This window comes from Falco peregrinus, chromosome 4 (assembly GCF_023634155.1).
Source record: "Falco peregrinus isolate bFalPer1 chromosome 4, bFalPer1.pri, whole genome shotgun sequence".
NCBI classification, from domain to species: domain Eukaryota; kingdom Metazoa; phylum Chordata; class Aves; order Falconiformes; family Falconidae; genus Falco; species Falco peregrinus.
In genome coordinates this window covers 39,572,382-39,597,540 of record NC_073724.1, presented here as the reverse complement: position 1 = coordinate 39,597,540, position 25,159 = coordinate 39,572,382, and the positions used below count along the sequence as shown (strand labels likewise).

At 40.9% G+C, this 25,159-nt stretch overlaps 1 protein-coding gene across 2 annotated transcripts in view; it reads left to right on the top strand.

The window, feature by feature from the left end:
* Window positions 1–20,283, top strand: part of MED14 (mediator complex subunit 14) — a 36,091-nt gene extending 15,808 nt beyond the window's left edge. Inside the window, exons 11-31 of one of the 2 annotated variants that reach the window (XM_055802004.1) lie at window positions 249–374; window positions 1,258–1,336; window positions 2,929–3,088; window positions 3,486–3,680; window positions 4,263–4,397; window positions 4,825–4,901; window positions 6,873–7,033; window positions 7,309–7,455; window positions 7,545–7,636; window positions 8,742–8,894; window positions 9,116–9,385; window positions 9,821–9,976; window positions 10,559–10,655; window positions 11,300–11,431; window positions 12,503–12,685; window positions 13,368–13,603; window positions 14,249–14,428; window positions 14,631–14,738; window positions 15,201–15,326; window positions 15,940–16,129; window positions 19,641–20,283. In XM_055802004.1, the coding sequence (XP_055657979.1) occupies window positions 249–374; window positions 1,258–1,336; window positions 2,929–3,088; window positions 3,486–3,680; window positions 4,263–4,397; window positions 4,825–4,901; window positions 6,873–7,033; window positions 7,309–7,455; window positions 7,545–7,636; window positions 8,742–8,894; window positions 9,116–9,385; window positions 9,821–9,976; window positions 10,559–10,655; window positions 11,300–11,431; window positions 12,503–12,685; window positions 13,368–13,603; window positions 14,249–14,428; window positions 14,631–14,738; window positions 15,201–15,326; window positions 15,940–16,129; window positions 19,641–19,714 (3,077 nt within the window). In that variant the 3' untranslated portion in view covers window positions 19,715–20,283. Of the gene's footprint in view, window positions 1–248; window positions 375–1,257; window positions 1,337–2,928; window positions 3,089–3,485; window positions 3,681–4,262; window positions 4,398–4,824; window positions 4,902–6,872; window positions 7,034–7,308; window positions 7,456–7,544; window positions 7,637–8,741; window positions 8,895–9,115; window positions 9,386–9,820; window positions 9,977–10,543; window positions 10,656–11,299; window positions 11,432–12,502; window positions 12,686–13,367; window positions 13,604–14,248; window positions 14,429–14,630; window positions 14,739–15,200; window positions 15,327–15,939; window positions 16,130–19,640 lie in introns of both variants that reach the window. The other variant, XM_005234501.4, reaches the window with a different exon arrangement.
* The last annotated feature ends 4,876 nt before the right edge of the window (window positions 20,284–25,159 follow it).

Genomic DNA, 25,159 nt, shown 5'->3' with positions numbered 1-25,159 from the left:
TGAAGCGGTGAGTTAAAAGATACTCTGGGATTAATCATCATCTTGAAATTTGGCCTGTCTTTTCTTATTGGTTTGTTACTAGCACTCTTCACAGAAAAATTCTTATATTCAGTTCCCTCTTTATGTTAACAATGAAATAATGTGCAAGTGAAGATTGCTTCTATAAAAACAAACAGATTTTAGATTATAATGGGCTAAGTGATAAGCTTGAATTTTGTGTAAAATTATTAACATCAATTTTTGTTTAGCATTCATTGAGACAGCTCTTCCAACTCTCGTAATTCCAATTTTGGAACCATGTGGTCGATCAGAGTGCCTGCATGTATTTGTTGATCTCCACTCTGGCATGTTTCAGCTGATGCTGTATGGTGTTGGTAAGTAGTTGCAAAACCAGGTTGTATTTAATATCTTGCAAGAATCCTGCACTATGAGGAAATTTTGTATGAATGATTCTGTTAAATCTGCCAGCTTCTGGAAGTAAATAAGGGTAAATGCAAATGCACGCTGCGCTTGAGTCATCATCTAGGTATTTGAGTTTGAGGAATGGAGAAGTGGACCTTTGTGCTTAAGAGTCACAGTTCAGTTAGGTATATCTTAAGAGGACAACAGACTAAATATTGTTAGGCATCATTGCAATATTCTTTATGACTCATGATTCCTGGGTTGGGCTCTTAATGGATGCAGCCATTTCATATAGGCTTGATTGAGAATTGTGTTATGTGACCTTATCCATCCTGAGTTTCTGTTCACGTCTTAACTTCAGGTTTCAGATTACTTAAGAAAAGAAGGAAAGTGAGTTCTTTCAGAGTATTTGCCTAATAACATACTGCTGTAGTTTTATAAGCATTATGGACGATTTGTCATGTATCTTAATCTCTCTCTTCACAATGAGCCCCATGGAGAAGACAAGGGGCAACAATTACAAATTGTATCAGGAGAATTTTCATCTCAGTATAAGAAATTTTTTACAGTGAGAACAATCAATCACTTTATCTGCTCCAGGGACATGGAGGAGTCGCCATCACTGGAGGTTTTCAAGATCCAGTTGGACATGGTGTTAGATAATTTCATCTAGGCTCTCTTCCCATGAAAGGTTGGACCAGATGATCTTTTGAGGTCCCTTCCAACCTCAGCTGTTCTATGATTCTGTGATTGATTGATCGATTGTTAAATTAGATGAGACATTTACATTAGAAGGTCAAAATTTTGTTTGAAGAGTAGATGTTAAGACCATTCACTCACCTAATGTTCTTGCAGATCAGTTGACACTTGATGACATAGAGAAGTCTGTTAATGATGATATGAAGCGTATCATTCCTTGGCTCCAGCAGCTCAAGTAAGTGACTTAAATGATTCACTTAGTTTGCATACAATGAATCACCCTATTTGTATTTTGGATGATCACACTTGCATGGCTTTGTTTTACCGCAGTAGGGGATATACTTCTCGCTGTTCTAAGCAACCTTGAGTATTTACCATTTCCTCTAAATAGGTGGAGGAAATTCTGGTTTTGTTTGGAGTAGATTCCATAGTCCTCCTTTAGTCTGCACCCGTACATGTAGCCTCACACATTGCTATGCACACGCTCTGCGTTGAAGTCTTTTCACTTTAAGTCAGTAGCAGATCATTTGCTTCCTGAGGATCTGGTTTTGTGTTCACATTCGTTTCTATCCCCTTTTATTCTGCTTTTGTTTCTACAGCTGAACTCTGCTTGTTTCTCAGCAAGAGAAATCTGCCTTCTCATAATACAGAGGGAAAAACCAGGAAGTGGCCTAGGATGATTTAAATAATATCTGTTTATCTTCTAACACTTGAGCCCTTGCTGGTTTAAACCTATCATTTTCTTTCCATAAAGCCCTGATATTTAAGCACAAGATACATTTGGCTGCATAAGAGGTTGTAGTGGATAATACAAATACAGTTTACATCTGCGTGAAAACTAAGTTCCACCTGCTCTGTTGTTTTGGAAATTCCCAGTACTTTGAGCTAATTGCAGGGTGAGACCTCTGTTTGAGAAATTTTGCTTCTAAAAGAAGCATGATGACGCATGAAGCACTGGCACCCTGGAGAAACTAATCAACCTCCCTTTGTTATAAATAATGTACTTGAGATAATGGCTTGGGTAGTCCTGCAGTTTTTGAGGAAGCCAGGCAGTCACATGAAATGTCTTTTAGGACAGCTATATGTAACATCTACCTACAAGACCGAATGTGCTGTTGTGATGGATGATAATGTTGAGCTCCCACATTTTCCACTGCTGTCTTCAGTGGAAGTTTGACTGAAAAATCAAGCCACATGTGTCTGAGCCCCTTTCAAGCCTAGCTAGACTTTCTGTCCTTGCCACTATAGCCAAAATCTATTGGAGTAGAACAAAGTTTAATTCCAAAAATTAAAATAAACTTGGTGTCTTGCATGTGGTTCTTCATGTCCAGACTTATTCATGTGAATGAGTTTGCTTATAGCACAATGCAGAGTGACGTCCAGCTTGGGTGACTTTTTTTACTGTATCACTTACCAGCTTATATGAGCAAAGATTTTCTTTTCTATACCAAAAAATAATGGCAGATTCCAAGTTGTAAAGTAACTGATCTACATGTTTTTTTCATTTATCCTTCTTTTTTATATTGCAATTTCATATTGTGGCATATAAAAACTTATGTATTCTCTCAGTGAATAATCTTAGGGCTTTTTTTCTTAAATTAACAGCTGTCTGTAACTCAAACTGAAGACAAGATGTAAAGATAGTAATAAGAAAATACAAACTCATTAAACTTTCTATGTGGTTTTCTGTATATAATTTGTGCAGCAATGATAGATATTGACTTAGAATATGACTGACTTTTAACTTGACACTAATGCTTTAAACAGTGGTATACTAGAATAATGTAAATCAGTCTCAGAGTACTAATACCTTTATTTCAATGCAAGGTTCTGGCTTGGACAGCAACGTTGCAAACAGTCTATAAAGCATCTGCCAACAGTGAGCAGTGAAACTCTTCAGCTAGCTAATTATGCTAGCCATCCAGTGGGAAACCTTTCTAAACACAAACTGTTTATCAAACTCACTCGCCTTCCACAGTACTATATTGTAAGTAGCTGAAAAATGCTCCTATCTTTTGTTCCTAGTCATGGATATACCAAACAGTTTGTTTGCTGTACTCTTATCTCTAATATTACAAACCAAGTGATTGATGTAATCCTTGGCTCTCCCTTTTCCCTCCCTTCTCTCATTCAGTAGGTTTGTTAAGCAGTCAGGCTTATAGAGAAGAGGGGGCATAAAGGTTTATTATTCAGTAACCTTCATGTTCTCTTTATGTTTCCTGAAAGTGTAATAGTCTTTCTCTTCTTGAATTCCTTTACTAGCCACAGTATTAATATCTTGAAAAAGGCTTAATGTCTTGTCTTTGAGGGGGAGAGGATAGGAGCTGATGTAGACATATTCTTAGTTGAGGGCTTTCTCAATTTGTTGCTCTGTTTAAATATAGGTTGTAGAGATGTTTGATGTTCCTGGCAACCCCACAGAACTAGAGTACAAGTACCATTTTCTCTCTGTGAGCTATGCTGAAGGAGATGACAGCCCTGCTACTGCACTTTTGCTACAGCAGTTCAGACCAAACATTGAAGAGTTGGTACTAGACACAAAAAGTGGGAAACAAATGAAAAGTGGTGTCAAGCGCAAGGTATGTACTTCAAAAGCCATTGGGCTAGAGTGTGAAAGCTGAACACACGTTCTGAGCGTCAGTACCAGCTTTAGTAGTGTTGTTTCAAAGTTTGTATGGCTGACATCTTACTTGTATTGCGGCTTGGTTCTCTGGACTGCTTCCTTAGGGAGACGTTGGGAAACTATTTTGTAACTGTTGTCTTTCAGCTCATGCCAGGGCTTCTCAGCTGTTCTGAAGAGCCAAAGCAGAGCACTGTGCTGAGGTAGCTAGAGTAGCTTGTATGTGGAGAGCACTGGTATCTGCTTGATACGCTTTGTGCCATGTAGGTGTAGTCTTTGAAAGACTTGCAGAGGCTGGGAAGAGTTACTTCTTGGTGTCAGGCTGACATGGCTTAGTGATATGTAAATACTGTTTTAAGGAAGGTAGTGATTATAAAATTAGTTTAACTGAATTGCTTGAGTCCTGAAGTGGACCAGATCCTTTCAGAAGTTTGTGCTCGGAATATGATTCATGTAAAACTTGGATGAAATTATTCTCTGACATCTTTTCAAAATGTTTACTCCAAATGAATAAGTACATTTATCTTTATTTTAATTCTAGTTATCTGGTGATCCATGTTCCATAGAGCCTAAGAAACCAAAACGATCAGGAGAAATGTGTGCCTTCAATAAAGTGCTAGCTCATATTGTAGCCATGTGTGATACAAATATGCCATTTATAGGGCTTCGTATGGAGGTATGTATTAAAAAATATTTTGTTTTCTTCTTCCCCTCTACTACTCCTGATTCTCTCGTCTCGATGTGACTGTTTGGCAGATTTATGGTCATGTGTTCTCTTTGGAGTTCCTCTGCCAGCTGAGCCTGGGTGACTAGAGTGACACTGGGTTGCTCTAGTCTTTTTAGATCTGGCTCTCCAATACAGAGCACTGCAAAAAGCTTCAAAAGTTGAAGGAAAAGGGAAAATGAGAGGATAAGAGAGGCACTTGTGGGAGGGACTGGGAAACAACTTTATACTAGATTGCACAGACTGGTTTTTTGCTTTCCAGTGCTTGAGGATGTGAAACATCTGTCACTCTTCGGGAGCAAAAAAAAGCCTTGAAAAAGTTACAGTTGTTTTACTTGACTTTCTTGTTTGGGATAACATTTTTCTTGTTTATTCCTAGTTATCTAATATGGACATTCCTCACCAAGGAGTACAAGTAGAAGGAGATGGCTTCAGCCATGCAATACGTTTATTAAAGTAAGAGGATATGTTCTGTGTTTCATTTTATTACTGTACATATGTTTGAGAGAAAAAAAGGATTGTTCAGAGTAACACTAAAAATATCAGGGTGGGAGGGATTTTTTGGTTTGGGTTTTTTGTTTGAATTTTTTTTTAATTCAATGTTGATATTTTTAATTATTGTGTGTCTTGTACTCTTATGTGAAGCAGTGCTGGGGAAGGAGGAAAATAAGAGTAGACACAGAGCCAACTAAAATCAGTTTCCTCCATTAGCCTAAACTGGAGAGCTCTGAAAGCAGTCTGGCAGTCCTCAATCCTAAATTCAGGCGGGGCTAAGGAAGATAATGGTGACGATTCATGAACATGTAATTGCAATTTTAGGTCAGATCAGAGGCCTACATACTCCATATGTTGTTTACAATTACCAGTATGTGATACAGCAGAGGAGAATGCAAGGAATCCTGGAAAAGACAATTGCATGGTAAAAACTTGTAGAGGAAGCATCTGAGAATTATACAGTAATTTAAGAGTGGAAGGGACCTGTGGAAGTCATCTGGTCCAGCCGTCTGCTCAAAGCAGGGCTGGTCATCTGCATTTTTCCAGTCTCCAAGAGTTTTTATGCCCTCCCTGGGCACAGCAGTCTCAAATGGTGACTAGAGGGGAGCAGTCATTTGATTGCCTGGCTCATACAGCCCCAGTGCGGCAGTCTGTCATTGCTGCAAGGGCATGCTGCTGACTTCTGTTCTGTCTCCCAGGCCCCAAGTTTTTTTTCCGCAGAGCCGCTGGGCAGCCAGTCAGTCCCCACTCTGTGCTGTTGCTTGAGGTTATTTAGGCCCAAGTGCAGGACTTTGCATTTGTTGAACTTCACGAGGCTCCTGTTAACTCATTCCTCCAGCCATCTGAGGTCTCTCTGAATGGCAGCTCTGTCTTCCAGTTGTACTCCCTCCCCTACAGTAGGCTGTAGGAGGCAGTCCCTTCCCCAGTCCTTGGAGTCATCTGCAAACTTGCTCTTCCTTTGCATCATGCAGGTTATTGAAATTGGTAAATAGCATTGGCCTCTGTGTTAACCCTGAGCAATGCCAGCCACAATCAGCTGTCCTGCTGATTGGACCTGCAACTATTGACCACAGTGCTTTCTACCTGGCAGTCCAGCCAGTTTTTCACACTTCCTGGAGCCTACTTCAGGCCTCACCAGTTAAACTTTGGATTGTGTTATGAAGTAAAACAGATTGTATCAGTTTAAAACATTAAAAAAAACTCTCAAACCACAAAGACACCTTCTAAAGTAAAACCTTCGTAACTTCTTCTGTGCTGCAGAAATGTGTAGTTATATAAAGGCATCAGCCCATAAATGCATCAGCCCTTACCTTTTTAACTTTGCATATGAGCAGGGAAGTACTGAGAAGCTGTGAGCTAAAGTTAAGGGTGGTACATGAAAGTTTTGGATAGACTCTCAAGGGATTTGGAAAAGTTTGGCATGTCTTTACTTAAGCTTTATTTAGTCTGTCCCTTGAGCTCAATTCTCACATTGGGATATGAGTAAATTAGTGGGCACTAAGATAACTGCCAGGTTGTTGCGTTTAGAGTGAGCTTGTTCTAGAAGGCAAACTGATTTCATGAATTCAGGTTGCTATGGAACTTATTTTCATCTTTTTGGCTTGTTTCTCTGCATAAAAGATTTTTATTGGTGTGCTCTTACTTTACCAGGAGATAATGGCAATTCAGCAGATCCCTTAACAGTTTATAATTTGCAGGTGTTGAATCCATATAAAAATTGATTTTAACTCAGAGTGCTTTTGTAAAACACTAGATTCCTTGAAGAGGAATAAGACATCTTGCTGTGCAGTCCAACTGTCTTTGCTGTTGATTTGTCCATTCTTTCATGTCTGGACTTGGAAGTCCTTCAGGACAAGTTAAAGGTAGTATTTTTAGTTTGGAACAGTACAGTGTATAATGGAGAGTATTTTTTTTTTTTTCTTTCATGAATAGAATTCCTCCCTGTAAAGGTGTAAATGAGGAAACACAGAAGGCTCTGGACCGATCTCTTCTTGATTGCACTTTCCGATTACAAGGTAGAAATAATCGCACGTGGGTGGCTGAGCTGGTGTTTGCAAACTGTCCGCTTAATAGCACTTCATCCAGGGAGCAAGGTACGTTTTATTTAGGGAGACTGGTACATTTTGTTTCTTTGTGGTTTACACTGTCTGTTGCAGGAGTTCTGATGTTTTGGCATTACTGGTAACTGTCTGCTCTTAAGATTTCTGATAAACCAGTGTACCTGAACCAAAATTTTGTCTGCTGAGTTGATGCACTTTTATTATTTAAATATGCTTCCTGGTCACTTGCTACAGTTCACTCATTGGCTCTAAACCACAGTTTAGGAACCACTAGTTTAATCAGTATTCACCACCTCCTAACACTGCAGGACCAACCCGTCATGTTTACCTGACGTATGAAAACCAATTATCTGAACCAGTTGGAGGTCGTAAAGTTGTTGAGATGTTCCTTAATGACTGGAACAGTATCGCTCGGCTGTATGAATGTGTCCTGGAGTTTGCACGATCCTTACCAGGTACAGAAATCGCCTCCTTTTCATTAAAATAATGTGCTTACAGATAATGATAGACTTCTCACTAACTTATTTCCCTCCTCTCTTCAAAGACATACCCAACCACTTAAACGTTTTTTCAGAAGTTCGTATCTACAATTACCGAAAACTAATCCTTTGTTACGGAACTACCAAGGGGAGCTCAGTAAGTAATTCCTAAGTGCACTTAAATGTGTGTTTGGAAACAGAATGGGAGGGTTAGAGTTCTCAGAATTGTGCAACAAAATATTTCTTGGTATTACATTACACTGAATTAGTATTGGTGAATGTAGAAAAGACAGAAATAGAGGGTGCTAGATTGCTAACTTGTTAGGTTACCAGATGTTCGGAATTTGTATAAGATGCCTTAAATTGTGGGAGGGACAGTTGTGTGCTCCTGACTGATGAAAGCTGGTGTCGCAGCCTTTTTCTGACAGGCTTATGGTAAGTGTTGCTACTGGTCGCTGCTGTAGTGGGATATATGGGTATATGTAAGCTGAATGTGTCGTTCTGCCTGAGGAGAAGCGGCTCTAACAAAATTTTACATGTAGTGCTGTGCTTTCAAATGAGGGGGTCCTTAGTTACTTTGTAGCAGTGCTGTTCCCTTGTTCAGAATTCTAGCTTACTCTTCAGTTTGAGTACTTACACTGGTACCTTAAATGCAAGGTAGAGGCGGAAGTACGCACACATTTATTACAGACTATTTTTTTGTGTGCAACTGATGCAGAGTAGCTGGTACACTTGAAATTGGCTTCCTGGAAGGCTTTTGGTTTCAGATTCTAAGCTGAACTTTTAGGAACATTTCTGTGTGCATTTTATTGGGACAGTTAATAAGTAGCAAGAGTAGCGGTGTAGAATTAGCATGTCACTTCCTTACATGTTAGCATGTCCAGTTCTCATTTTTGTGTAATATGACTAAGAAAACCCATCTACCTCCAGCAAGTCATTAATCAGTTCTCTGAAGCATGAATCTCTCAAGTTTAGTTTTTTCTGTCTCACCTTTGGCAGAAAAGGCTTTTTTTTTTTCTTTTTGGTTGACTTGCTAAAATATTTCCCCAGTTTTGTGATTGCCAACAATCCAGCTAGGTAAATGGATGTTAAAGGAGTGCACCCCCCCTGCCCCAACCTCAGCAGCTTTTGAGGGAGGTGAGTTAGGAATCTGTGAGGTTTGATGAAAAAAGGGGGAAAAAACTTAAAGCAGACCATCTTTCTTGTTATAATCTTGTAGTTGTTCTAGTTTCCAAGACCATTTCATGTTCTTGACATTGCAGATCAGCATTCAGTGGAATTCCATACTCCAGAAGTTTCACATTTCACTGGGAACTGTTGGTCCAAACTCAGGTTGCAGTAACTGTCACAACACAATTCTGCACCAGCTCCAGGAGATGTTTAATAAAACGCCAAACGTAGTGCAGTTGTTACAGGTAACATTTTAAAAGCTTCTGTCAAGCAAAATGCAAGATAATTAAGAGCTGAGTTCTGCTTAAACTGTTCTCTTCAAAATTGCATGTGTGTGTTGTTATGGTTTATGGATCTCATTGGTAGAAGGTAACTTGGGGAAGATTGTGTCCCTGCTATGCCCCATTTTCTCTGACCTTTACTTAGAGGTAAGCTACCTGATCTGTCAACATCTGTTCTCTCTCAGGTTTTGTTTGACACTCAGGCTCCATTAAATGCCATCAACAAACTTCCAACTGTGCCCATGCTGGGTCTGACTCAACGCACCAACACTGCCTATCAGTGTTTCTCAATTCTGCCACAGTCACCCACGCATATCAGGCTGGCTTTTAGGAATATGTACTGTATTGACATCTACTGCCGGAGTCGCGGTGTTGTAGCGATACGTGATGGGGCGTACAGTCTCTTTGACAACAGCAAAATAGTTGAAGGCTTTTACCCTGCGCCTGGATTAAAGGTGACCATTTTTGTGTTTTCTGGCATGTTGTAAATAGCTTCTAACTTGAAGTATGAATCTCATGTGAAGAGCTTTGTGAGGCTTTTCCTTATTTTTAAGGAAAAAAGAAAAATGTTATTTCGATTAATTAAAGATATTTCATGTTAATAAGCAAGATGTTAATGTTTGGTGGCAACACAAGACCCTTTCTTTTTTAAAAGGAAAGGGGAATAAAGCTTACATATCCACTGAGAAGATCTGTTTATGAATTGATACATTTTGCAAACTATTTGTACTGTATATAATGAATGCCTGCTAGTAGTTAGTTCTAGAGACCTGCCTGTTTCTTACATCCTGTAGCTGATAAAGATGGCATAAAAGCTCAGCAAATACTGTGCTTATTTATGTAATAAAATTTAAACAGGGAAATTGCTAACAAAACTGATTTTTCCACAGACATTCCTGAACATGTTTGTTGACAGCAATCAGGATGCACGAAGACGATCTGTAAATGAAGACGATAACCCACCTTCTCCTATTGGAGGAGACATGATGGATTCTTTGATGTCACAGCTTCAACCCCAGCAGCCACCACAGCAACCACAACAACAGGTACCCTCCAGGCAAAATAAGAAATGTTTATTGTCTTCCACAGCTGTAGATTTCTAAAGACTTAATGTTTTAAAAGGATTAGCAGTAAAAAATGGAAGGGCAGACTATAAAACTGCTCTGCTGTGGAATTCCCCTTGGGGCAAAATGTATTAATTTATTTTGCCATTTCTTATTCCAGTGTAAACAGCCCATGGTGTATGAACAGCAGCTTTGGAAGGTCACATGAGACTTGCTGCCTTGGAAGCGAAGGGCTGAGGGAGGGAAAATGACTGTTTAAGATAAAAGATGGGAGGGGTAGTCAAGAGGCTTTGCTGTTACAGGGTGACAGATAAAACCGAATGAAGTGCAGAGATACTGTGTCTTGAGGAGAAACTGCAAGAAGTCACTGTGGAAAAAACAGTGAGCACTGAACAAGGTGATATAGAGACTCAAACAACTACACTGATGGTCCTATAAGATTTCATAGGTGGAGACCAAACTGTCACTAGTATTCTCCTGCGCATACTTAACTTTAGTTTTAGTACAAAATGATCAAAAATTCTCGTTGTCCTGTGTTGACAATTTCAGCCGTTTGCAAAACAGGCAGGAGCATCGGGAGCATATCCTCTCACTTCACCGCCCACCTCCTATCACAACACAGTGACGCCATCTCCATCTATGATGCACACGCAGTCACCAGGTAAGATGGCTGAGAGTTTGTATGCTGATCATGTGCTGGAAATGTGCCTTTGTGCATGCCTGCTTTTTCTACTATTTGAGCTGTGTTTAGCTCCAAGTTAGCCAAAAGAATGCACCTTATATTGTGGAAAAATAGCAAAGCAAAATCCTGCCATGCATGTTCTAGAAAGTACATTTTGGAAACTTAAAAAAAAAAAAGAAAACCAAACAAAAACCCAACATTCAGTGAAACTGCCATCTTTAGCTGTGTAATGTTTGGAACTTTTATGGCTTGCAGCTTGCTCAGGTCAAAACCTGTTAATTTTCTATACCTGCTTCTTCAGAAAAGCTTTTCATCACCAAAGCCCTGCTTTCAGCTCCCAGCTGTTATAGTACAACAGCTGAAAATATTTAAATTTGGGGAAGTGCTGATCGGGGGGGAAATGCCATTCTTCAAGCCAAATATCTTGGAAATTTTCCTTTGTGTGGTGAATCAATCTGGAAAATACAATGCTCATGTGTGTACAAAATAAAGCCTTTGAGTGCAAAACCAAATTCTCATTTGCTTGCTGCATCCCTAAAAAGGAGATGGCTGATAGAAAAAAAATTTAACAGAAAAATGGGAAATGTGTATGTTGAGTGACATGACATGATGTCTTTGATTAGGAAATTTGCATGCTGCAAGCTCACCTAGTGGAGCTTTAAGAGCACCATCACCAGCATCCTTTGGTCCAACTCCTTCACCTTCCTCTCTTGGAATCACAATGGGACAAACAGCTAGCTTTGCCAGCCCACATGGTGAGTTCTTTACTGGCAGGTGTATATATAGTGACAGGGAGGGCATATTGAATCTGCTTCTTTAAATTAAGTCTTCTGGAGCAGACCTAAGCCAATTACAACATACGAAATTTTCTCAATTAACTTAAGTCACTGTTTTTCATACATGTGGGTGTAACTTGACAGGAGTCAAAAGCAGCTGCATGGCACGTTGAGATGTTCCTAACCTTTTAAAACCTGACTACCAATCACTCTTTTCTGCTTACTAATGTGGGGAAATTCCTTGTGGTCTTGTAGCAGAACAATGGCTGCAGCTTTTAGTGAGCATTGTCTCTTGTTAGATTAGTTAATATAATTTCACTGCTTATGCTTCCTGGAAAAATAACTGGAACAGGTTAGAAATTCAAATACTTGCAATTTGAAAACATTGTCAAAGTCTTGCTGGTTTGACATACCTATATGCAAGCAGTGTGCCTTTTGGTGGTTTCCTTTATTAAGTTTTTCTGGAAAGCTGCCAAAACAATTTTGTTGTAATCACAGTGCTTTGGAAACCATTCCATTGATCACAATAAATGAACAAATCAGATTGTAATTTTAGCACACCAATTTAGCTATCAGGATGAGCAAAGTGAGATAGATATACAACAGACTGTTTTAAGAAGCTTGTTCTGATTGGTCTTTGTAGCAGAGTACAAAAGCAAATGTACTTTTGCAGAGGTAACTGCAAGATACTGAATAGATAAGGAGCAGTCTAGCTGAGGCTTCCACTTGCTAAGGAGCAGTAGAAGTCCAAGTCCATAGGCATATGTTCCTTTTAGTTTAGAACAAGTTATGTGTTGAATGTGCCAATTTGCCTTAATCTTCAATTTTACTTTACTTTTAAAAAATACAACCAGAAAACCCCTGAATCTGTATCTTGATTTTACACACACACACCCCCTATGTTTTTTATGTGTAATTTTTTATGTAAAATGTTGTCTAAAAGCTTGCAGGCACTTCCATGCTTTAAAGGTTTTGATAAGCCTTTTTTAGATTTCTAGATTAGAAAGCCTTGTACCTTTTAAAAAAATAACGGTCTTGTAACATCTGTAGGTACCATAGACCCAAGCTCACCATACACCATGATGTCACCCAGTCAGCGTGCAGGGAACTGGCCAGGATCTCCCCAGGTCTCTGGTCCATCACCAGCAGCACGGATGCCTGGAATGTCACCAGCCAACCCTTCCCTTCATTCACCTGTCCCAGATGCCTCTCATTCCCCACGAGCTGGAACAAGTAGGCTTCTTTATCGGTGTTATGACTGTGAAACACTCGTGTTTAACCTTTCTAGTTCTGTTCTTTTTGATAGTTTTGTGTGTCAGTGTAACAGTTCTTACTACCCTTGTGCAGTAAAATATCTAAGGAAATTAAGCCTTTATTCTGTCCTAGTTCAGATCTTCTATAACAAATTGGAAAGCTAGTTAAATCATACAACATAAACTTCAGCAGGATTGATACCTCTTGTGGCACTGTAGAAATTAGCGTTAAACTATTAAGCTCCATGACAGAGAGAAAACTCTTTAGAATGAAAGCAATGATAGGCATATTTGCCTACGCAAATACTAACTTTTCACATCAGAGTTGTAACGCTGCTTTTGCACGACTGATTTAGCTATCTTTACATCTCATGGAGTTTGTTGTATGAACCTGCTATCTGCTGGCATGCTGCAGGAAGAGGAAAAGAGTACGATTTTAATGTTACTGAGACTCTTTGCATGGGTGAAATGTCAAAACTCTAATTCTGTGACTTTGTCTATCCGTTGGCTATCACTAGGCAGCCAAATTCTTAAATAAGGAGGGCTAAGCTTTGGCCTAGAGGACTTATTGGTTGTTTAGTGACAACAAATAAAGTGCACACACATCTGGCCTTGCAACTTAAATCCTTCCTTAATGCAAGTACTTTTTTCCATATCAATAGGTTCCCAAGCAATGCCGACTAGCATGCCTCCACCTCGTAAACTACCTCAGCGCTCTTGGGCCGCATCCATACCTACAATCCTCACCCACAGTGCCTTGAATATTCTGTTGTTGCCCTCTCCTACCCCTGGGCTTGTGCCGGGACTGGCTGGCAGCTATCTTTGCTCCCCTCTTGAGCGATTCCTTGGATCAGTTATTATGAGGAGGCATCTTCAGAGGATCATACAACAGGAAACGGTAAGGTTTAGATTGTTTAAGTACTGACCTGTGAGTATGACTTTACAACTCTTCTATTTCGTGCTTCTGTATTCCATGTCTTTCAAATCAGTCACAAACTGAAACACTTCAGATACAGTATTTGCTGGTGGACTTGTGCTGTACTTCTGAATCTTGCCATCTAAAGTGTCAAGTGTTCTTTTCCACACAAATTAGAAGTGGAAAGCCTGTTTGGTCAGGTGGAATTTGATAACATACAATAGCAAAGACTGACCAGATTTTCAGATGCCATGGCTTCTGTGAGGGCAGCATGTCTGTTGGGAGTTAATCAGAACAGCCACAGGGTTACTATGGATGGCATGACTTGGCAGGACTGCCCAAGAAATTAGTTACTAGTTGGCAATAACTGAACTACTCAGTCATGAATATCGCTTTAGAGTTTGGGACAGACATTGTGTCCCTCTTCACTTTGGCATTGATTCAGTGAAAGAAGCCAAATCTTGCATAAGCTTCATTCTCAAATAATTTTACCTGTATATACAAATATCACATGTTTCTGTCTGGAAGAAGGACAGGTTGTTCACTAGAGTTTTGGGAGTGAATCTGTGTCTGTGCTCATGCTACTTAACGAACATCTGATCAAATGTGATACTACTTTTCATGCAGCTACAGTTAATAAACTCCAATGAACCAGGTGTAATTATGTTTAAGACGGAGGCACTGAAGTGTAGGGTTGCTCTCAATCCCAAAACCAACCAGACTTTGCAACTGAAAGTAACACCTGAAAATACAGGACAGTGGAAATCAGAGGAGTTACAAGTTTTGGAGAAGTTTTTTGAAACAAGGGTATGTACTCAAATCATAATGTTTAAATTTTTGTGCATTGCTTTTAATCTCTAGTGATGTTTTAACTTAATGGTGCTGCTGACTTTCATTGGTATGTGTAAGGACTGCAAAATACAAAATTAACAGCTGTGCATGGTGGTTACTGTATTAAATTATATAGCTGTTATCTAAATAGGCAGTACTAAATAGTGTCTGTCTTTAGGTTGCAGGACCACCTTTTAAAGCGAACACCCTAATAGCCTTCACGAAATTACTAGGGGCTCCAACACATATCCTCAGGGACTGCGTACACATCATGAAACTTGAGCTGGTAAGTTAACTGTTTTATTTGGTTCACCCAACTTCGGAGGTTATATTTAAAAAATGAAAAAGATGCTGTATCTTTATCTGTAAAGACTTATTACTCATTAGACATAACTACTCTAAATTTATATATATGGGTTTTAGTACTAATAAAGAAGTTTTCATTTTACTACTGGCTATCCTGGAAGCTCCTAAAATTTCTCCTTTAGAGTGATGATCTTGAGAAACTGCAGGCATGTTACTGCACAATAGACATGTGCATAGGCTGGCTGGAATCTTTCTGATTGTATTCTTGTTCACCCTACGCTCAATTCTTTCAGAACTGTTCTGGCTTACACTAAACCTGGCAACATCTGCAAGTTTAGCTAGAGGGGCACTTATTTCCTAATGTTTGCCTAGTTCGTAGCCATGTACGTCGCTGATGTGAGACCTTTTGCTGTTCTTTCTCTGTGCTGCTCTTTCTAAACAGTTCCCTGATCAGGCAAGTCAGCTGAAATGGAATGTGCAGTTTTGTTTAACAATTCCTCCCAGTGCACCGCCAATTGCACCTCCAGGAACACCTGCTGTTGTGCTGAAATCCAAAATGTTGTTTTTTGTAAGTAGAGCTATCTGTTTTAAAATTTTGTGGGCTGCATGTCTTTGGAATCATCACAGGTTAGTAGCAAAACACAAGCATGCTATATCTGACAACTGTAATTGCTAAAAATGTTACACCATTTGGAAGCCTAGATTTGTGTGCATCTCTTGTAAGGAGTTCAGTTAGTATTTCTATTCTTCCTCCTATGAAAGCACAGCAATTCTTCATGTTTTGTGTCCTTGGAGAGATATTGAAGTACATAAAGTTCAGTTCCCTCTGGGCTGCAGGTATCTTGGAATGCTTAGCTTCTGAGGGTTTTGTTCTTTGCGGCCCTAACCACCTAGATTAAGTGATATATGCATTAGTGGTGCTGGAAAAGGACAGCAGGAATGAGATGTTTAGAACAAATCTATGTTAGCATCAGTAAGCAGTGCTCACTGTAGGGTGCCTTTGAAAAGAAAATAGTCTACACCTACACCTGATTGACAACTTCACTGTTACAGAATTGATGTCTGAAAACTGAGGGGGTGGAAGTGGATGCTATCTATGGCCTGGAATGTTTTAACTGTATTAGAATTTATGCTGAAGTACATGGCCGTTCAGTTTACCATACTTCTGTATTTTCCTGCAGCTCCAGCTAACACAGAAAACAACAGTCCCACAGGAAGCTGTTAGTATTATAGTCCCAATTATTTATGATATGGCTTCGGGTACAACGCAACAGGCTGACATTCCCAGGCAGCAGAACTCTTCTGTTGCTGCTCCAATGATGGTTAGCAATATTCTAAAGAGGTTTGCTGAACTGAATTCACCGCGACCAGGTACTGTACATGTCCAGTAGATATATTCTCTTCACCCAGACATCTGTGACAAATCTCCAGTGTAAAACTAAACCTCTCTTAAGTCTGAGTTCTTCTTGGTTTCTATAATACTACTTTAGTGATTACAAACTCCTGATGTGACAGGCAATATGTAACTTACTAGTAAGTATTGGCAACACAGCAGAAGGTTACACTGGTGATTCAGGCTGGATTTTGCTGTTCTGCCCAAGTGGTAGAATGCACCTCTTGTTGGCCCAGCTCTTGCTGTGAGTAGGAGTCATGCTTTTTAACAAATTGGCCCAGAGTGAGTCATAAGAAATATGCTATGGTCAAGTGTCAGTTTTCATGGTTAATTATGAAGTTGTTGAGCTCAACAGTAGAATATAAAGGGATGTTGAAATAGTTATCAGAACTTGTCCAAGTGCTGTGAATGATTGGAGTGATTGTATGCTCCTTTGTCAGTGTGTACACTAACAGAGGTGCATACAGTTATGTCCACCAAATGTGCTGTGAAGTGTTTGAGCTAAATAGGCTGTTCTGAATGTTCAGTGGCTCCGTAGGTAGTGCCCTGTGAGCGATGTTGTGCTTTGCTTTCCCTCTTGTTTGTCATGCCCTTTTTTTTTAATTTTTTTTATTTCATTATCTGAAATTGAACAGTAGCAGGTTCTTTGGGCAGCATGTTGTCTGTAAGCAGTGGTTTGGGGTCCTAATACACAGATGGCTCTTGAGAACAGTAACTTTCAGTTCTGCTATAGTTACATGCTGAAGAACAAAACCTTTTTTCCAGTAACCCAGTGAACAGATTGAACTTTTGAATCCAGAGGTTGAATTCTACTTCTGTTCTGTATGATTATTCATCTCGTTGTTATGTGGTAATTTTAACTATGCTTGATGGTTTATTTCAGTGGCTGGAACATGAGCGATGTTTATCTTAAATTGGTGTGGATATGCATACATTTCTGAAAATTGTGATGAGATATAAATTAACATGCATTTTCTGTTTAACATATAGTAATGGTGTAGGTAGATAGGAGAGAGGAGAATAGCCTTGAGGACGTGTGGGATTACCCAAGAGTTCTGTATGTGGTACAGAACTGTTGTGTATACAGGACTTTTATTTCAAGGTATATTAACCACAGGTGTTTCTCTTGGAAGGCGCTTCCCTACTGAGTTCCCCTAGTGTGGGGAAGGGTAGACACTTGTTTTCCTCTTTGTCATTGCACTAAGTTGTGTTTTAAGGTAAACCCTCCACAAAATACTGCAGCGTAAGGAGTGATAGCCAAAACTGCTCTTGAGTATACCAGGTGAGATGTCTTCTCATGATCATTAGATAGATAGATCAGGATAGACAATTTTTATTACAGAAGTTTTGAAGTAGTTTGGGGATGCAATACAGGGAGCAGAGTATAGGCAGGGGAAAAAACACTTACAAAAAGAGCTTGTGGCCCCAAGCAGGACTTTATCCAGGCAAAGAAGAATGTACCTAGCTGAGCAGAGGACATTTTCTAGTAGCCTTTCTTCTGACTTCTAAAAGAAAGAAATTAGTCTGTATGGATTTGTTTGTTTATTTCCACCACCTTCACTGAGCCAAATAGGATCTTCCCTGCAGACACTTGAAATGCAATTTCCTGTGTTCTTACTGTCAGAACTTAAGTTATTATAGCTGAAGAAAGAGAACAAGCTACCTTCTTTGCCATTGAAGGGTGATAGGAGAGCCAACAGATGGAAGTAGGTAGTTGGGAGACAACTTATACAACAGCAGTACATGAGAGATCGCAGGTGCATATCCTTTCTTTTCTGATGCTATCATGCTGTACCCAGGATTTTCCTACCTGTGTTAGCTCTTCTGCTGCACTAACTGCAATTTGCTTGGTTAAGTGAGTTTTTCACTGTTTCAGTCAGAAAGGACCAGGGCTTCCCATCATGCACGTATGATATTGCTGGCACTTTCATTGTAACCCGTAATCAGTGTTGCCTCGTTTTGGCTGTATCTTTTTTACCTTTCTCTCTTTGTGAGAAAGTATTTTGTATTCAGCTTAATTTTCCTCTTAATAAAATGGTAGTGCCTGAAAAGTAAGTTCTTTTGGAAGAGTTTTCTTTTCAGATCTGTGGGCAAACACGTTCTGCTGTGTTTAACAGTAAGATGTTGACTCATTGTGAATATACTGTCTTTCTGAGACCACTTTACCTATGCCTCCATGGGGGGAAAAAATATTTTGGGGAAATAATTTTATGAACTGAAATGGAATCAATGCCCTGGAGTAATAGGGTTAAACTCAAGCTGTAGATCTACAACCTGCACTATGTAGTGGACATCAATCTGGTAAGGAAATGGAAGTCCCTACAAATGCTGGAGGTTGACCCTTAGAGAGGAGCTCAAGGGACTTGTGATATTTCTTAAAGTACTTCACGACTAAGCATTTCAATGATGCAGCGGATGGGGTTTAGCCCAGATTTGTAGCTTTGTTATGATAATGACTTGCCCAAAATAATCTTGGGAATCCTTAGTTTGGCAGTTAGGGTTAATGCATCCTAACAGGCTCTGCTCTTCTTTGCTCATACTGTTGCTCCTTCAGCAACAAAATTCAACACCTTCTAATTGATGTTTATTGAAATATGCAGGGAAAATTCAGCCCACGGTAACCAAGGTACAATAGTGGCTATTAATTGTATTCTTTTACCAGGAAACAGTAGATGAAAGTCACAGCTGCCTAATACTTCACCCTTTGTTCTGATTAAACCCTTTTGATTCTATTGTTTTTAACTTTTAAAAAAAATTTCAGAGTGTGTGTGTGTGTGTGTTTGTCAAAAAATGCTGGTATTCTAAACTTGGGACAGCTATGGCTGTTTTTTTCTCTCTGTACTATATCTCAGCCGTTAGAGCAAACGAACTTCAGTTTCAGTGTTTTATTTTGCAGTTTAGGTGTCAAGGGTAGAGCCAGAGCAATTTGGTTGAAAGAAACAGATTTCTGACTTCTGCCCAGTCTTGGAATTAGAAATGTTTCCAAAACTAGGCTTAGGACAGAAAAAATCTTCCAGCTGTTTGACTTGAGTCTTCCGAAATGTTTTGTTTCTGCTCTTAATCAATACAAATAGAACTCAAAAAAGTTGGGGGAGGGTTTCTTTATAAAATGTAGTGCTTTTGATTAGTAACGTACAGAAAAACTGCGATTGCAGTGCCATGTACGATAAATTCTAGTGTAGATTCAATCTGACCTTCAAAATCACCTAATAGTTAAGAGCTGCTTGCAATTTCATGACCAAGAGCTACCCTGCTGGGAAAGCCGGAGCTACTTCCATTTAAAATCATTACAAATCCCGACATCCTCGGAGGCGGCTGGGATTTGCGAGTCGCAGTCGCCACGTCTCCTCCAGCGCTGCCCGTACCGGGTGCTGGGAGCCCCGTACCGGGTGCTGGGAGCCCCGAGCCGGTGTCGCGCAGCCTCGGGAGGTGGTTGGAGCGCGGTTTGTGCGCGGGGGGACGCTAACCTGTCTCTTTTCCCTGTTCCAGGTGAATGCACAATATTTGCGGCCGTTCGTGATTTGATGGTTAATCTTACGCTGCCCCCTGGTGGGCGTCCGTAGACACTTTTAAAAGAAGGCTGAAAGTGAGACAAAACCGAGAAAAAAAAAAACAAAAAACAAAAAACAAAACAAAACAAAAAAAAAACAAACCCAAAAAAACTAATAAAGCCTTCGGTTAAAAGAGGACGTTTTAATTTTTCTTTTTTTTTTTTTTTTTTTTTGCCTCCTAAAGAGCTAACTGGCAAACTTTCAGGGATGCACTTTCATCAAATGAGTATCACCACAACTTTTGTATAGTGCTGTTGTATAGTGTGTTTTAACGGGATACACTTCAGACTAGGTAATAGATTGAAGTATCCGCTTGCTGGTAATAGATTTAATATTCTGTTTTATACTATAAAGATTATGAAAATGCCAAACTTGTTTGTTTTTCTGTTTTTCTTATGTTTTGGTGTAATAGTCTTTTTTTAAGGCAGGTCTGTCATTTTTGAATACTGTAAAACTGTGACAAACTTTATATTGAAGCTGTATTTTAATAAGACTGCTTTGAATCCTTAAACAATTTATTTGGGCTTGTTGTAAACATGTCCCCAAAAAGCAATATTTAATAAACTGGATTAAAAAATCTTGTCCTGGATGTTGTATAATCTTAAACTCTATTCCTCTCCACTGTAGCCATTGGCCAGATCTCTTGTATTTACGGTTACTTGGCTATTCCTGTATGTGATCTGCTTTCTGCACACACATGTGTGCTGCTAATGTAAAAAAAAAAAAAAAAATCTACCAAAACAAAACCTTATTTATTTTGTGGGTCTGAGTTGTTCCAAGTCATAGGAAAACGGAGTTTTTAGGTTTTCCAGATTGCGTAAATAACCAGTAATTACTTAAAGCAGTGCTTCATTTCTTAAAGTTGTAAGGAACAACATCTGTCCCAAAAGCAAAGATTAGTGGAAAAAAGCACCTTTTTTCATCTGTCATGGAGTTTGTAGTTATAGACACCTGTATAATAATAGACTCTTATTTGTCTTACTGGTAGGTAAGGCAGGTAAGGGTAGAAGCTTGAACCATATACCATGAAATTGGAGAGGCTGATCAAGAAAAGCAACAACCTCACATTTAACTCTGAATGTATGTAGATAACTTTGTTAGCAATGACTGAAGGCTCGCTCTTGTGATTGAATAAAATTTCCATCCTTAGAAATTACTCTGTCATTTAACCATTTGTCCTCATGGATCAGTATTCTCAAATTTTTATTGAGTTCAAGTTGGTTTCCTGACTTCCTGAAAGAGCAGCTTTCTGCTGTGCTGCCTCACTCCCATTGCAGAGCTCTGTCAGCTCCCTGCTCAGCTGAAGGATGTTTTAAACTCATTTTAAAAATCTGGCTTTAAGGCTACCTGTTGCCCCCACAACTGTCACATTCTTTCCCTATGAATGAAAGTCTCTTTCAAAGCTCCTGCCTTTAGAAATAATCTTTTGGTTGATGTCCACTTCAGATTTCAGCTTTGTACCTTGTGGTTTTGGGTATCAGTATTGTATCACGGCTTCTCTGAACTGTGTGCATCTAACAGATGGTTATGCAGTTTCTGCTTCTGAAATACAAAACTCGTCCACTGGAGTAAAAACCCTGGCCATCTTTAAATGTTGCTGCTGCAGCAACTCAGTTGGAAAGGTTTTGTATTTCAGTCTTTTCAGAGCTAAACTGATGTTTTGAAACTGAGAGGTGATAACAACTATGGTTGAAAAAGACTGGCTATGACGCTGGCTACTAGACTGAATTCAAGGTCTGGGCGTTCTTGTGCCTAAAAGCAGCTTTCTGATGTGCAAAGAAGTATCTGCTGTTCTTTGGCCAAGGTGCTGGTGGGCAAGGGCCCCCCTGCTCTAGAGCTTCAGCACTTGCAAGTAAAAGGGGCAGAGAAAACAAAATACGTACGCTAGTAACAGATGGTTGTGAACTGACATTCCCAACCTGAGATTACGGGAAGATTAAATTTTATTTTATATTACACATGCCACTCCTCTTAACATACAACGCTTTTTAAGCCTTTCTCCTACATAATTAAATGCTTAAGGAAAATGCTCCTAGTAAAAGGAAGCATTTCCCACTGACCAGTGACACTTATTCCTTTAAAAGAAGTGGCTGTGTATATTTGCAAATGCAGTTTGAAGTTTTGTCTTTCGTATGTTCAGTCTAGTTTTCTGGTAGCCAGGTGTTATGTCCACCTGCTGCTTTGGGACTCTGTAGATTTTTATAGTTACAGGAGACTTGCCCATTTATTTCACTGTAAGTGTTGCAGTATCCTGCAGTACCTATAGATTGTTTCTGATAAATCTGCCTGGGGGACAAGCGTGAGACAAGTTGAATTATAAGAAGAAAAATAGCAGTTCTGAACTGATCCACGGATCTGGCATAGCAATGTTAGCCAGGGCCAGAAAGGAACACAAATTCTTAACTAATCCAAAAAGCTATCCCGGATGATAGCAATAGGCTTTGTGGCTTTTCAGATAACAAATATTGATCATGTTAAAAGTTTTCTTAATATAGAGAAGAGGTGAGAAGTTTTTTGGAGTCCTGCAAACACAGACATGGAGCTGAATCAACGTGAGGTTGGGGGGGCTGGGGAGGGGAGGCAGAGTTGCTTGAAACTAAGTTTAAATTACTTGCTATCTGTACAGGTTTGAGTGTCTTGCAGGTTACCTTTGAGACTGCAAATATTTTCCCTGCATTTACAAAGACTGCAGGAAACAAGTTCTGATAATTAGTAGCAGAGACGAAACAAAGCTCTGTAAACTAGAAGCTGGTTTTTTCTTTCAAGAGCTATAGTTTGTCTCTAAGTGTGTGCTCAGTTTCATCTACCAATTGAAAGTTACTCTAGTTAGCAGGCATTTTAAAGCTAAATTTTCTAGCTGAAAAATAGCAGATAGACTATTAAGAGAATATTTGGGCCATTTTAAGCACATTTATGATTAAACTGTCAAAGGTATCTCTTCAGAAGTTGTGCTATACTGGTTATTTTAGTTCAAGTGGTTATAGTTGTTCCCTGACCCGAATTTTCCACGCACCACAGAAATCCATGTTTTTAAGGTAACAATATATTTCAATAAATAAACGTGTAATTGAAATGCATTATCTCTAGGTAGCATCTAGACTGTAGTTACAAAGTGTGACTGTTGTGTAACCCCACAATAGCAATATAATCGAGAGTTTCTTATTTTGATTAAATCCCATTGATTTCAAATACGTGAGGCTTTTCCTGAGATGCTCCAACAGCCGCTGGTGGTGGTTTGATGTTCAGTGGGTAGATAGTTTTTCGGGAATGTTTTTAAGACCTGACGTTGGCTCCAGGAGTATCGTGCTCCTGGGAAGCAGTGGTGTGCTGGCTCTTCCCTGTGGGGCTCTTCCCCCTGTACTCCCAGCCCCTCTAGTTATTCTAGAACAGTCATTAACTACTTTGGGAAACGACTCCCACGTAATAGGACGTCTGGCTGCCGCTCCTCCAAAAGATAAAGAGTTGCTGAGTGAGGAAGGATTGTACTGGTGTTGGTGGGAGGCTGGGCAGAGTGGCACAGATGCAGCAAGCTCGCTGCAGCCTGAATTCCTGCCCCTGGAACTGGAGTTTGGAAGGGCCCCCGGAGGCGGGGGAGCAGAGCCCCCCTGAGCAGGACTGTCCCCTCGTGCTTTGCTGGGGAGCCAGTGCAGGCCGCCAGGAGCAACCGGCGTAAGCAAGTGCTGCAGGGGAAAATGGGCTCTGTCTGCTGTGTGAAATAGGGCTCTGGGGGCTGAAAAAGCGTGGTGTTTAGCTTCGTTGTTGACCGGTTTTACTCCTCCCGTGATCCACCACCACCGCACGCGCGTGCTTTTAAAAGGCCATTGTCATCGAGGGTGCAAATACCAGAGCGGGGGGGTTTCAGCTGCACCTGAGGCTCCCTTTTGGAGAGCAGAGACTGAAGGGGGACTTTGTCAGAAACTACAAAAAAAAGATGTGCTGACGGGCTGCTCTGAGGTGGGGAAGCATTTTGCTGAGGGCAGGCACCTCCTAGGGTTCAGATGAGAAGCAGTCCCCTCTCCTTTGCCACTCCGGGGGTGCACCTGCCTCCCTGATGTCTGACCCTTCTCAGGGTCACTGCAGCTAATCGAAAATGAACGGGGAGTCCTGCCCTACCCTCAGGAAACCTGCACTGTGGCTTTGAAGCACTCGCATCTCTGCGTGGCCGTGAACTAGTGCATACAGGCCCGGGGCCAAGCCCCCAGCTCTGGCCCGCAGCCCCCCACCTGCCTGCTGCCCGGCGGGCAGGGACCCTGCAGCAGCCCACCCTGCCCGCGGCCCCCCTCCTGCTGGCCCTGCCTGCTGCCACCGGGCTGCTCCCCGATCCGGCATCTTTATTTTTGAGGCTCCTTCTGTGACAAATACAGCCTTGAAAGCAGCTGGCGAGCTTGCAGAGCAGCAGGCAAACCATAAGTGCTGTATTTGAAAGAGATGGAGCATCCTTTGGAGCCGATTTTGCAGCACAGGGAGATGGGGGCTGGGGGGCTGCAGGGTGGCCCGGACCCTGCTGTGCTTCCAGCTCAGACCTGTGCAATGTCGATCCCGCAAAGCGGGGATGGAGCCAGCCAGGCGCAGGGCTAGGAGCTGCCAGTGGTGTCCGTCTCTGGTGCCGCTCTGCACAGGAGCTCCTGCCCTACTCCTCGAGGTTACTGGAGTAGAATAGACTCGGTTGGAAGGGGCCTACAACGATCGACTATCCCAACTGCCTGACCAATTCAGGGCTGACCAAGCTAAAGCACGTTTTTAAGGGCATTGTGCAAGTGCCTCTTAAATACTGACAGGCCTGGGGTACCGACACTTCTCTAGGAAACCTGTTCCAGTGTTTGATCACCTTCTCGGTAAAGAAATGCTTCCTGATGTCTGGTCTAAACCTCCCCTGCTGCAGCTTTGAAGTGTTCCCACACACCTTGTCACTGGATCTCAGGGAGAAGAGCTCAGCACCTCCCTCTCCCCCTCCTCAGGAAGCTGCAGAGAGCAACGAGGTCATGCCACAGCCACCTTTCTCCAAACCAGGCAAACCCAAAGTCCTTAGCTGCTCCTCATAGGACATTCCTTCCAGCCCTTTTGCCAGCTGCTTTGTCTGCCTCTGGATGCATTCAAGGACCTTCACATCCTTCTTAGATGATGGGGCCCAGAGCTGCACGCAGTAGTGCCAAGTGAGGCTGCACCGATGCTGAATACAGCGGGATGGCCGCCTCTTTTGGCCGGCTGGGTGTGCCATGTGTGGTGCTGCCCAGGATGAGGTTTGCCCTCCTGGCTGCCAGGGCACACCGCTGACTCACACTGAACCTCCTGCCAACCAGCATCCTGGATCCCTTTCTGCAGGGCTGCTCTCCAGCCACTCCTCTTTTATATATATATAACAATTTATATTTGTTATCAGGCCTTTGCTCATGAAGTGCTGTAATGTTGTAGGAACTCATCATGATTTTCATGCACAGCTGAGAAGCCACGTTGTTC